Source organism: Zonotrichia leucophrys, chromosome 1, assembly GCF_028769735.1.
Source record: "Zonotrichia leucophrys gambelii isolate GWCS_2022_RI chromosome 1, RI_Zleu_2.0, whole genome shotgun sequence".
Classification (NCBI taxonomy): Eukaryota; Metazoa; Chordata; class Aves; order Passeriformes; family Passerellidae; genus Zonotrichia; species Zonotrichia leucophrys.
Genome location: NC_088169.1, coordinates 76582166 through 76596169, shown reverse-complemented (window position 1 = coordinate 76596169; position 14004 = coordinate 76582166). Strand labels below are relative to the sequence as shown.

General features: G+C 39.1%; 1 protein-coding gene across 1 annotated transcript in view; it reads left to right on the top strand.

Annotated features, from left to right (window-relative positions):
• The first annotated feature begins 1034 nt into the window (after nt 1-1034).
• Nucleotides 1035-14004, top strand: part of CEP126 (centrosomal protein 126) — a 34541-nt gene continuing 21571 nt past the window's right edge. The window contains exons 1-4 of the mRNA XM_064733352.1: nt 1035-1168; nt 1978-2103; nt 10691-10836; nt 12194-12314. Of these exons, the coding sequence (XP_064589422.1) occupies nt 1074-1168; nt 1978-2103; nt 10691-10836; nt 12194-12314 (488 nt within the window). The 5' untranslated portion in view covers nt 1035-1073. The remainder of the gene's footprint in view (nt 1169-1977; nt 2104-10690; nt 10837-12193; nt 12315-14004) is intronic.

Genomic DNA, 14004 nt, shown 5'->3' with positions numbered 1-14004 from the left:
TGTAAATATAACACACTTGGCAACCTGACCACCACTGGTCTTGACTGTAAAATGGTAACAGCAACACCCACTTCCCAAACTGTGCTACAAATATGGGGGAGGGGTCTGTGCAGAAAAATATTTTACAAATGCAGAATACTGTTTTTTACCTTCCTAGGCAAAGACATAGAACAGCTGCACACTGAAAAAAAGGGAAAAAAAAAAAAAAAAGGAAGAATTGGTTTAAGCTCAAATACACCAGCCAAGAAATGTCTCGCCAGGAAACCACCAAGGCATTTAGCCTGTTGCTGACAGCTCATCCGAGGCAGGGCAATATCCCAAGACTACACACCCTACTTTGCTTAAAAAAAAAAAAAAAAAAAAAAAAGTTTTTCAGTCTTAAGAACAAACTGTTTGGGGGGTTTTTGTATTTTTTTTTCTTTGTGGAAGTGTATTTATGGACTTTTTAATCTTTTTTCTATAATACTCATAATTTTGTGTATCAACTGCACAAAACATCTTTTGGTGGTTGATGTTGTTGTTATTTCTGCACAAAAGTTTATGGGCTTAACTCCAAGTCTTCAGCAGGCCTAAGAGGCACCGCAGAGCTCTGCAAACCCGCACGTGGTATTTGCCCAGGAGAACGCGTTCGCTCGCACCCCGTGTGTGTTTGGGGCTTTTAAAGGTCATCCCGAGGCGTGCAGCGCTGCAGAGGAGGGAAAGCCCAGCGAGAGCAGCACCGTCCCTGGCGGGGCCGCTCCACTGCTCTCCCAGCCGGGCCGCGCCGGGCCAGGCCCGCGGGGAGTGTGCGGAGCGATTCCCACGCGTGGCTCCCACCCTGGCACGGGCACCAAGGAGGCCCTGCCGGGCGAGGCGGGTCCCGGCCCGCCCTGTCCCCTACGCCAGCCTCGCAGGCAGCAAATGCCGCGGCAGCCGAAGCCTCTCGCCCAGCGCCGCTCCCCGCGCCGCGGCCCCGCCCCGTTGCGAGGGCAGCGGCGTGGCCGGTTGCTACGAGGCCGGGCAGTGGGCGCAGAGCGGCGCGGCGGGGCCCGGCGCTGGCGGCGGTGTGGGCCCGGCGCTGACTCGGGCGCTGCATGGAGCTCGGCGGGAAGGCCGGCGGGGCGGAGCGGGGGCAGCTCCTCGCCGCGGGGCGGCAGGACCGCGCGGGAGGGCGGCGGAGCGTCCCTGTGTATCCTTCGTGAGGCGGTCCCCGACCGCCGGGGCGGGCGTTCCTCGGGCCGGCCGAGCCCTGCGAAGGGGGGCCGGGGCCGCGGCGCTGCGTGGGGCCCGTGTGGGGAGGCGGCGGGGCCGGGCCGGCGATGTCCCAGCCCCCGCCCTGCCCCGCGGTCAGAGACCGCCTCAGGGGTGTCTTCAAACTCAAACTTGAACATTGCGGGTTTTAAACTGCCGTGGGAAAGTTGACTTCTCAAGCAACTTCGGAGTTTTCTTGTCTTCCCTTTAATAGGAGATTATGCCACTAGGAATAGTGTTTTCCATCCTAACTTGCGGGTTCTTGTTTTTTTCAATTTTAGTAGTAAGAACTACTGACACAAACTCTTGAGATCCGCCTGCACAGTGCTACTTATATAATGACTAGCGTGATGCAGGGCTGATCTGGCTCTGTGGAGAGCTTTTATTTAATGATGTTAATCCATTTCAGTGTAAACAACTAATCCTTTAGGGTGTGTGGGCGGAGCTTTAGCATTTTCCTTGTCATACCTGCATCCTTATGTTACAGGTTTAGATAACTACACAAAATGAACATAATAAAGGTGGGATTTTTCAGCTGGTGGCATCATGAAAGATAATTGCAAAGCCTCTCCTAAAATCCTTTTAAAAATTAAAATGCAATTACATTTTTTCTAGATGAGCATAAAGTTAGTTATGACTGTAACATACAGTGATGGGACCTACTCTATAGAAGGCCAATCATACAGGCTATTGTATCATTTAATAAACAGTTCCATCCAGTTTCTATTGTCCTTAACACAATCTTAGGGGTAGAGATTTAATGTTTCATTTTGAACAAGATTTACAAGAAGAACGTCGGGCACTGAAAAAGGATCAAAAAATGCATCGGAGCAAGGCAATGAAATATTTGATGGAGACAAACAGAAGAAGAAGGCAAGTAATTAGGGTTCCTTTAATGGAGGATTGTAAAAAAAAGAGAAAGCCAAAGCAAAAGAGTCAAAACCTTGAGACAGATCAATATATCTCTACTATTTTCATGTTCACTTTGATAAATAGCTCACTGCTTTGGCCTAGAGGAATCTAAGCTGAAAAGTTTCACCAATCCAGTTTCTTGCCGTAGGACAAATAAAATAAAAATAGTAATATTCTGATTTACTCGGTAATTTTTGGAAACTCACTGTAGTCACATCTCATATAAACTAAAGGTAAGTAGCACATTCATCCTGTGGTTCTGATGTGCATTTCTGGTGTTCTGGCTTTTATTAGCTTCAATGGAGGTATGAAAAATGCACTCAGCTGTACAGTGTGGGCCAGCAGAAGGCAGTTGTTGCCTTCTGAAGTGTGTGTTTTTCTGTCTGCATGGCATAACAGCTGCACAGCCTCCCCTTCATGCTGAGGCTTTGTGCTCCCACTTCCCAGTAAACACAAAGCAACATTTTTCTTGTACAGGATTACACTTATAATAAACTTACGTTGTACTGACATTTTAAACAGAGCTTTACATAGTCTGTCTTCTGCATACATGAGAGTGCAAAGCCATGAAATATTCTGTGGCAAACGGATTAAGTAAATTATGCCCTGAAATGTCTCAGTGAAGTGCTGTATGTAGTGTAATGGGCATAGAGGTTTTGTCCCTCACACTGAGGTGGTGCTGACGCATGCAGAGAGCTCAGCTGTGTGTACTGCAGAGGCAGAAGGGTTCCTCCTTGCAAGCCCCCAGCCTCAGACCAGCTTCTTCTGCCTCTTGTTAACTCATTAATGTTTGTGCCCCACAGTTCCCTTGCCTGATTACTTCTGTTGTACAATGTTTACTTATTACATATGTTCATAACTCATAAGAGAGGTGATATATATTGTTTATATTGCCATTTTAGCCTGACAGTATGTGCTATCAATTTACATTTTGAAATAAAAAGAAAACTGGAGGAGAGATATAATCACCTATGAATAATTAAAGACAGAGTGCAACCCACAACCTTTACAGATATAGACTGAGTCTCAGTTGAAAAATTAAATACCTGATTTCTTTTTCTGGAACAGAACCACTGTAATGCTACACATCTCAGATGAACACTGTTTATTGTATTACTGGTCTTGAAATGTTATAGTCTAATGTAAAAGCAAGTACCAGACAGCCTGCATATTTTTGACAGACTGGTGTAGTTAAAGTAATACTCATGGATACATAAATACATTTCCATATGTATTTCATTGTAGCCTTAAGAAACACAGTATAAATCCAAGTTACTCAGGTGAGCCACTTAAAAATTTAGGTATGGTATTCATAAAATGAAGACATTTTAATTTGTGATAATTGAGAATGGCATAATTATTAGCACAATAAGCAGGTCAAATAGAAGTCTGTGGTAACAAGTTTTCTCCTAATAACTGAGAAGTGAGTTATTTAATGTTAAAAAGGTAGTAAGTGCATACAATGTAATAAGCTATAATATATAAAAGTAAAAATTAAGGGTCACTGCATATGTTCAGGAAAGTAATTTGAAAATAAAGTTCCTTGAATCTAAGTATTTTTTCCTGACAGTTATGCAGGTAGGAATTGATTGATCAACCCTCAGGTCATGTCTCAGGTCTATATGAACCAAGTTCCATTAGCTTTCTTACACATGTTAAGGTGTTAGATATGATGATGGTTTCTCAAGGGTAGCATGATGTTCTTAAGCTCCACATTCTCATCCAGCAGCACCCAAAATTCTCTACCACGGCTTACGGGGATGTATCAGGAGTTATTCTTGGCACTGCTAGTGTATAATTTCAAAAGAAAATTTGTATCTTCTTCATTTTTTATATGGAGGGTAGGAATGAGTACACTTTGGAGTGTGACAGTCCATTTTCTACCTCTAACCTTCACATAGAATGGTCAAGATTGGAAGGGACCTCTTGATCTGGTTGAACACCTCCACTCAGGAAGGGCCACCTAGAGCTGGTTGCCCAGGAATCTCTTTTGAGCTTCTCCAAGAATGGAGACTCCACAGCCTCTCAGGGCAATCTGTGTCAGTGCTGTCATCCTTACCCAAAAAAAAAAAAAAATGTTTCCTGATATTCCAAAGGAAACTTCTGTGTTTCAGTTTGGTCCTGTCAGTAGGCATCACTGAAGACAGCCTGGCTCTCTCCTCTTTACACCTTCCTTCCAGATATTTACAGACATTAAGAAGATTCCTTTGAGCCTTCTCTTCTCCAGCCTGTACAGTACCAAATCTTTCAGCATTCCTAGAGAGATTCTCCAGTCCCTTCATCATCTCTGTGGCCCTTCATTGAATTGTCTCCAGTCTGTCTGTCTTGTACTGAGGAGACCAGAGCTGGGCACAGCTCTTCAGCTGAGACCTGCCTAGTGCTGAGCAGAGGGGAAGGATCACTTCCCTCTCCATGCTGGCTAGGCTTTGCCTAGTGCAGTTCAGGATACCACTGACCTTCTTGACAGCAAAGTTGGTCCTTTCTCTCAAGTAACAAGTGCTACAGCATGAGAGGAAATGACCTCAAATTGTATGAGGGGAGGTTTAGATTGGATACTAGGAAAATTTTCTTCGTGAAGATGATTGTCAAGCATTGGAAAAGGCTGCCCATTGGAATGGTTGCATGTGGTGTACTTCAAGACGTGGTTTAGTGGTGGAGTTGGCTGTGCTGGGCTTGTTGTTGGAGTTGATGATCCTAGAGATCTTTTCTAACCCAAATGATTCTATGTTTCTACGTTTAATGAAGATGTTAAAGAGGATTTGGCCCAGTACTGACTGCTAGGGTTCACCACTGTGTCCTGGCCTCCATGAGGACTTGGTGTCACTGATCAGCGCCCTTGGGGCATGACCATTCAGAGCATTTACATTCCACCTCACTCTGCTCATTCAGCCTGTACAGCAGCATCTCATTTATGATGATCACAGGGGAGACAGTACCAGCAGCTTTAGTAAAGGCCAAATAGACAATATCTACAGTTCTCCTCTCATCTACAGGACTGTCATTTCTTTGCAGAATTTTATGAAGTTGATCAAGCCTAACCAAATTTTGTGGCAACCTTAAGTTTATAAATTTTCTACTAAAAAAAATAAAAACAGTGAATTCTGTTTAGGATGAAGCACTAGTGAAGACACAGAAGAGTTTCTGTTCTGTCTTTAATCTTGTGTCATTTAGGTTCCTTCTCTTCCTGTTGTTTTGTGGAGGAAAACTTTTCTGTGGGTTTTAATTTGTGGGTCTTTTCAGGGACCAACAGCAGGCCTCCTTCAAACAAGGTTGTACTAAAGTACTTTTTAAGCTAATGAGATCTGCATATGCAAGGTTGTTGCAGATTGAGGTCTTCTGTTTTCAACCTTTTCTATACGTACTTGTAATAAAATTTTCTCTGACAGTCTACTGTTGATTTGTTGTCAATACTTTTAAAATGCAGCACCTTCAGCATTAAAAATACCTTCTACAAGCTGCACACAGTTAATTGGTTTAGTAGTAAAAGACAAAAGCATCACTTGCTCAGAAAGAGCAAGGATAGCTTTGGAAATAAAAGTCTCAATAACTTAAACCTCAGATCTTTTTCAATCTCCCTGATGTCATCTGTTTCTTTGCGTCTCTTTTACTGACCAAGCTCCTTAGCTTTGTGTTAACAATAGTACTTCAACACGGCAAAAAACCATAGCCTACAGTTTTTACAAGTTGCCTGAGTATCAAGAAAGCAATTTCTTTATTGTCTTGCTGATATATGAAGTTGCAAACTCAAGATCAGATTAAGAATCAAGTATTCTCTGGGGCAGTAGCTGGCAGATATTTTGTTTAAATAACAGTATTCTGGAAATAAGAGCTACTGACTAAGCACATACTTAATGCAAATGAATAGGATATCATACTTTATGTTTCTATAACACACTGCTTTCTAAATCCCAGCTGTCAGTTTTGCTGGGGACTATAGACTTTGTGCTGTTAGTGCTCAGTGCAAAATGTGTTTCCCATTTTACTGTGATGTTACTGTCTGCAGGTAGCTGGTTCATTCTGGAAATGCAATTGTCTCTGTGCATTTTGAAATAAACTGTACAGTCAGTTATCTTGGTTTGTTTTGAAATACCTTGAAAAAGCTAATCCGTCTGCTGAACCTGGGGAAGGAAATCTTTATCAGTTTCCAATCTATTGTTCTTTCCATAATACTTTGTTTTCAACATATGCACAAGCTTTGTGCTCCACCTACTGGCTGATTAACATTGATTATTTCATAAAAGCTCTTTAAATCATTCACCAGTTTTGTTGATAGAAAATGAAAAGCAGAACATGGCCCGAAATATGCGAACAATGTCAGCACTTGGTAAACAGAGAGGGCAGAGTTTTAAGAATTTTGTATTTCTTTCTGCATCAGAATGGAACTGTGAAAAGTAGATGTTCACTGTAACCACTCTTATATCGACTTGTAATGCAGTATTGCCATTTCTGATAATGGACCACTGGATTGTCCTGGATTTGCAAGGCCTTGAAACAGATGCTTGCCAGACTTGCTCTCTGAACTTTTCTTGACCTGGCAGCAGCTTTCTTTTGCTTGGTTTAGCTGTAACAGCAATTTCTCTAAAAGACCAGGTGTCTGTGGCTAATTTTGCCTTTGTTTATCTTTTCATTGTACTTTTATATAGATAACAGTAAGAAGCAGTTGTTCTATGGAGAGGATGAGACACTTATGACTCTAAAATCATGAAGTAGCATAGAGAAATGCAGGCCTGGTATGGTAGCAGAGGCTTTGAAAACTGGAGGTGCAGGATGTGGCATGGAGAAGTACAGGCAGGGAATGGTAAGAGATGGCACACAGGCTTGGCACTGGAGGCCCCATGGCTATACTCACCAATAGTAAGCTAAAGAAGTGCAGAACTAGATCTGACAAACCTGGCTTTAGAGGTAATAAAGAGTAGAAAATAACAGTATGTAACACACATAAAAAGCACCATGTATGGAATATTTGGAGGTGCTGTGGAGCTACAGATTGATGGTGATAGAGCAGAGGTGTAAAAGTGTATTAGCAAATATAAAATTTACTCCAAGTGGATCCTAAGGTGAGAGAGAAGAAAGTATTTACATGAAAATCCTGTTGTTCCTGGTGAAGGAACTCCAGATGATGCCAGTTCACCTTAACATTCCAGCACACCCAGAATAAAACTACAAACCTTGGGATACAAAACAGCAATGCAAGAATGAGCATCAGGAAAGGGGACAGAAACTCAATGTGTGAATAACAGTTTAAACTGGTATATCACTATTACTGAGCCTTTTTCTGTATAGAAGTATTCTAACAATACTATTATTTTTCAGTAACAATTCTGGATGAATGAGAATTGGACTCTTTAAGATTTGAATTATGCTAAGAAAAAAACGTGCTTGACTATATAAGGTGTGCTTGGGTCTTGCCTATGAGCAAGACTTGGCATATGACAACTGGTACCTAGTGCAGGCAGCCCACCTGTGGATCTTTGGGGCATATTGCAGAACAGCTCTCTGTGAGCCCATACAGTATTATAGGGGTTAGTCCTTCTGAATTTCAGGCTGTCTTTTTGTATTCAGCATATGATAACCAAAGATGAAGGAATAGATTTAATATGTGTTCCTGGTCTTGGGAAGTGTCTTAGATTAAAAATGTTGATTTTTGGGTAATGTCCACAGATCTTTTTAAGGTTATAAGATTGCTTTCTGTTTGCCCATGAAGGGAATTTTGAATGTGACACTGCATTCTAGCCTTTTCCTCATCCTACTGTTGTCACTGACCATACAAATATCTCCCTAACTCAATTTTAAAATTACTGTGTACTGGTTTGCAACATGATGTGGCAATGGAAGAGTAACATAAACTCAGTATCAAAACGTTCATTTCATAGCCATCCATACACACTGTATATATTCATTTTTAATTATCATTTTCATCCAATGCAGTAGTAAGCATTTAGTCCACCCACCTGGAAATGTAACATCTATCACTTCACTGTGAAGAGAATTTAACAGAATTGTCCAGGAAATAGTACTACCATCTAGTCATACTGTTTTTAACATAAAAATGCCTTCCACAAAATGTCTGTATATGTGAGACAGCTAAGTATTTTAAGTTTTGTATTCCAAATTCTCCATAAATATTTTGGCAGCCATTTCAAAAATTGCTGCACCACTGGGTTGTTTATAGTAGACAGAAAAATTGGGTTAAAAAAACACCAGTCAGGAAATTCTTCTGCTCGCTATCCATCTTGAAGCCATACTCTTTTGCCAGTGTTACGTCTGTGATATGAACCTAAGCTAGTGACTTAAGGAGAATGCATGAACAAACATTTGCTTTAAATGTTTTTCTGTAAGATGTAAATGTGCATTTTTAAATTTATTTATTTTACGTAATGATCCTGGGTGTAACAACAATTGTAACAATTTACATTCTGCAAGGTCAAGAAATTAATAAGGCTTCCCTGAATAACTTTAAGGTATTTTATTATTTTGAAGTAAGATCCTTTTTTCTCCTTCTTGTCTTAATCCAAACCAAATATTGATCATGATGAACTGTGCTGAAAAAGTCCTCTTGCATCAGCATTTGGACTCTGTCATTGCCAAGTATATGGAACAACAGTCCTTTTTTAATACTCATTATTAGGAATGTGGAAGAGTGTAGCTAAGCCATAATCAAAATAGTCTAAAAAAATACTCTGTCAGAATTGACTTTCTTTCTTTTTTGGAGTTATATGCTGGAATTACTCCAGGTATAAAATTGTAGAATTTCCCACATGTTTGAATTTAACAACTACAGTTCAACTAAAGGCCTTGATCAGCTTCTAGAGATATTAAAGGGCCTCAAGAAGAATGTGTCTAAAGTATTTATAAAGATAAGTAAATCTGTTTCCTCTCCTGTGAATTTCATTTAGTCAAGATAAAATTGTGTACTTCTGTATTAGATTTTATGGTGATTAAAATTCAGGAATACTGAAAGTGGACAATGAACTCTAGTTCTACTTTTCAGTTCTTTTTGACAGCTATGTATATATGAGTTTTCAAAATAGTGAAAGTTCTTTGTCTCTCTCTCTGCTACGCTTTGGCTTCCAAGTGGATTAAAGTGAATATTCCTGTGTAAGTGTGTACTTGGGAATTAGCTGGCAGATTTTCTATTTTTTTTGCTATTGTGCAATTACAGCCTTTAAGCTTTGTAAAATAAAAAGCACCTATTTCAAATCATTTTTGTGTTTGTTTTCACAGGAGATCAGTCGTCATATTGAAGGGATGCTAGAGAGAGTCAAGTTGATTATTTCAGTTTGAACTTTTTCCCTGAAAAGCAAAGGGAATAATAATTAAAATAGCTTGAGTTAAGGAGGAGCTCTGTGAAGTAGCAGCATTGCTCCATTAAGCAAGAAGAGCTATGAAGTAACTGCTAGTGATTGGAGTTATGGGATGGTATCTTATTGTGTTGAGAGAAACAAAGAACTTGGCTAAACTTTGCACTAGTGCTGGCTAGAAGGGGACCCTACTTAGTGTACTAGTGACCTGTTAAATCTCATTTCTAATACACAGATGGGAAGCTCCCAGCTGTAGTGATCTTTGCATGGCAGGCTTTGGAAGTTTCATTACTTTTACAGTATTACTGTTTTAAAATAGAATGTTTCCAGGGATGGGGCATCTACAGCCTCTCTGGGTTACCTGCTCCAGTGGTTCACCACCCTCGCTGTAAAAAAATTTCTTCCTTATATCTGTCTGAATCTACCCTCTTTTAGTTTAAAACCATTAAATATTACTTGCCTACATAGGGACTGTGCCAATAAATATTCTGGGTATATTTCGCTCAGGGAGCTAATTTGTCAGTAAAAATTGATTATTCTGTCAGCAGGAGAAAAGATTCTACATAGCTTCATGAAGCTCATGCCTGCTGAAGGAGACTTGTGATGATGGTTGGTTTTGACTAGTCTGCTTTGCTTTCCAATCAGTGAGAGGACCCATTTAATGTGTTTTTAATAATAACAGATTCTGTCAAGTATAGTTTTGTGTTACTGTTTTATCCCATTTTGTGCTGCTAAACTGATTGTCTTTCAGGAAGCTTTTTAACAGCTACAACTTACTCTTGCATATTTATAGATAAAATCTGTAGTTCCTTTGTGTTATTTTGAAATAACAACTTCTAAACTGTTTTTATTTCCCCAACAGCTTATGAAAAGCCCACACAAAGCATTTGCAGTTAACCTTTCTACTGATCTGCTCACTATGATACCCTTATGTGGTACTGTAGAGGCTGTTGTAAAAGTCACCTTGGTGACAAGGACTGGTCAAGTCTGCATGTTAATTCACACATAAAAAATAATCAAATCCCTGATTGAGGCTAAGAAGTTAAAATATTTTGTGACTCTTCATCACCCACTGTCCTGTTTACCTTCCAACTCTAGAAATCCAGCTGTGCTGAAGTTAATAGCATTTGATTTATGAACAAACAAGCTTTTGTATTAAAACGGCAACTTGGTAAGCAAGTTATAAATATTTCAGTAAATGTAATTCATAAACATAGGAATTGTCTACTTTTGCTTCTTATATACAGAGCCTTTGAAGAAAGACAGAAGGAAGAAGAAGCAAAAGAACAAAGATTTAGAGAACAAGTTCTGCGGCAGAGGAAAATTAAATTTCAGGAGGCAACTGCTAAGTTCCAACATGCTCATCAGTCTTTTTCTCAGCAGAAACAAACAGGTTTGTCAATTAACTGTTATTTACAATACAAGTGTTTTTATAGTCACTGAATCAGTGAATAGTTAAGGTTGGAAGGGACCTCTGGAGGCCATTAGTCTTTTCTGTTAGTAAACAGAACAGTTAACTTCACTCAAAGTAATTGAATTCACAAAAGCAAAACAACTGACAAGAAGCTCAGATCTGATAGACAGGACAATTGGGTAGGGGAAATAAAAACAGATTTTTTTTATTCTAAAAACTGTATTTTGAGACATTTCACTGTCTTCCAGTCACAGTAAGTACATGACCTCCTTGAGGTATTGTGGCTTCCTGGGTTTTCCCCACTTTTTTGACTGCAGTGTGCTTATTGGTTGCAGTACTGTGTTTCCACAGCTGGGTGAGAGGTATTACAAAGCCAGTTACTAGGATAGTGTAATGATCCCCTCTTTGAACCTTTGGATATAAAATATTCCAAAATGTGCATTTTGTTTGTCATTAAGTAATTGCAGTCCTAGCATATGTTAATATGGTACATAACTTTCTTTTTCCTGAATTAGTCCACTTTCTAAGCTGTTCTCTTACTGGGAAGCAATGATCACTTCAGCTCAGTTCCTGCTTTCTTGGAATCGGTGCAGATTGGCAGGAGTTTGTAGCGGCATTAGCCAAGTCTGATTTCCCGTCAACTTTCCAGTGTTCAAATGCTTAAGATATGGTCTATTACTTAGGTATTCTTTAACAGATTTACTCTCCCAACTGCAGTTATGCCAGCTGTGAGGTAATGTCTCTGACTTCAAGATCAAATGTCAGATTAAAATAACAAAATAGAACAGTACTGGTTTAAGGCTTCTTCATAGCTCTACTGACAGCCCAGACTGTGTAGCAATAGAAGGAATCACAGTTTTTTCTCTTGGTTTTCCTTTACAGAAATTCTGCCTCTGCTACTCTCTATCCTACTTCTACTCACTTGAAAGTGGCAACACATTGTGCCTGTCTGGACTTTTTCTTTCCCCACTGGTTCAATTATTAAGTTACAATTTGGCCTCTGTAAAATATCTGCAAGCCATAACTTTGGCTTAGTGCATGAGTGGAATAATCATGATGTAAAAACAAAGTTAGATTTTTTTAACCTTGTATTTTTTCAATAGTGCAGTTTAAAAGCAAATAGCGAAACTGTTGAATACGTGTGTGACTATAAACACTTAAATAGGGATTTTGTTTCAGAGGAGCTCAAAGTGCTCTTGCATGTCTAATAATGCTAAACTACTGTGTTTATTGTAACTGTCCGGATTTAGGCTTCCAAACTTCAGCAACTTAACCAAACCATTTATGGTAAAATATTCCAATTTTAAAAAATTCTTTCCCCATTGTGTGTTTTTAGCTCTGATCCCTCCAGTCCAGACTAAAGCAACTTTTCAGTTAGAAGAAGCTCTTGAACAAATTAAAGGAACAGTTTTTACACCAGGACAGTGCTTGCAAAACATAAACAAAATCAACTTCAGGTAAGTAGTCCTGTTTATTCTGATGATCAAAGGAAGTAAATTTCTTACTGTGTTCAATAAAGACCAGACAATTACCTTAAAGAAATTGTAGGGCATTTCTCTAGTGGCAAAGAGAGCACTTCTGTGAACTTTTCCAGTGAAACATTGTGCAATTTCATTGAGTTGTTTGTGTCCAGTTGGTAAGACAGCAGAGGAGATGACACAAACCTTTTCCCCTCAGTCAAATTCTGGGAATAGTCAAGACTAACCCAATCTGCAGCCAGTTATAGCCCAACTCAGATTGCCATGGTTATCAAATTATTTGCTGTTCTCAGAATTATTCTGTCTAGGTGACTTTTTATCTAGATTTTTCTCCTTTTGACATTCAAGGATATGATAGTTTGTATGTTCACCCAAGGATCTTCTTTTACAGCTATCATTCCTTTATATTTCTCATTCTCTATGTGAATCAAGAGTGTCCTGGTAAAAATTTGACCTGAAATTTCATTTTATATCACATAAAATTTTATTTGCATACTTTTCATTCTACCCAAGCACTGTTTCTAAGATACCCTGAGTTATAACAGAATGTTCCTTCATATGTACTTTATTTATCTGCTGTATTTCCTACTAGTTCCTGATTATCTCTTTCCTAACCTCTCATTTCTTTAACATTTCAGCTCAGGGGGTTATTTTTGTTGTTGCTGCTTTTGTTATTCCTTTCTGTATTTCAGTTATTTTCTGCATGATATAAATTGTACAGATGTTTAGAACAGAGATAAATTCTGCCTGAAAGAGGTCTCCCTACTTTTGGGCTTCAATGTGCTCTTCAGTGTGACATTGATACTCAACTTGTTTATCTGCTCTGATTAACGCATTTTCAGGTGATAAACTGGTCAGTTGAAAAAATATTTTATAACTCATAGAGCTTAACACTCATGCTATTTTCTAGTCAACATTCATAGGAAGATTGCAGCAACAAAACCAAAGAAACAAACAAGAAATCTACCTGTTAAATCTAAGTTTCATTTATGCAAAAACATAGATGTGTTTGAATCCTATCTCAGGTTTGCTGATCATTTGTCTCATTTCAGTCATTAACTTGATTAAGGACAGCATCTCACTGCCTTAATAATTTCTGTCCTTATTTTCCAACTTTTTTCAAGCTGCTTCTTGTGCAACATATTGCACAAACCACTTACCATTTCTTAGAGTGCTGTCATTCCATTTTTATTTGTATAATATAAAAGACTCATTATTCTCTAATCATGGTAGTGTGTTCTTTTTCTGGCTTTCATTTTCTTGACCTATTTTCCTAAGGAAATTATATTTATATGTTCATATTATTTTACAGTTTGTTTTCCCCTAGTAACCAATTTGAGAGAAAGCTAAGAATCTTGAGGTTAATTATATTTCTGTAAGTTTGAAATTAGAAATTTCTCAAGGAAAAAAAATTAAAATAAGTGACCCCAGCATCTGAAAGGTATAAAAGTTGAGTCCACTATGACCTATGGGGAGGTTGCCAGACAGCTAGTACAGGTAAAACAGAAGAGCATTTTGAGACAGTTCTGAACAGTGAAGGTTCTTTAAAAGTCACCAGTTCTGAGCTGAAAACCTTTAAAAATTTCTTAGAATCCCTTTAATTGGATAGTTTGGGACGGGTGATAACTAACTCATATGAAGTAGTAGATACCTTTCTGTATTTCTGTTG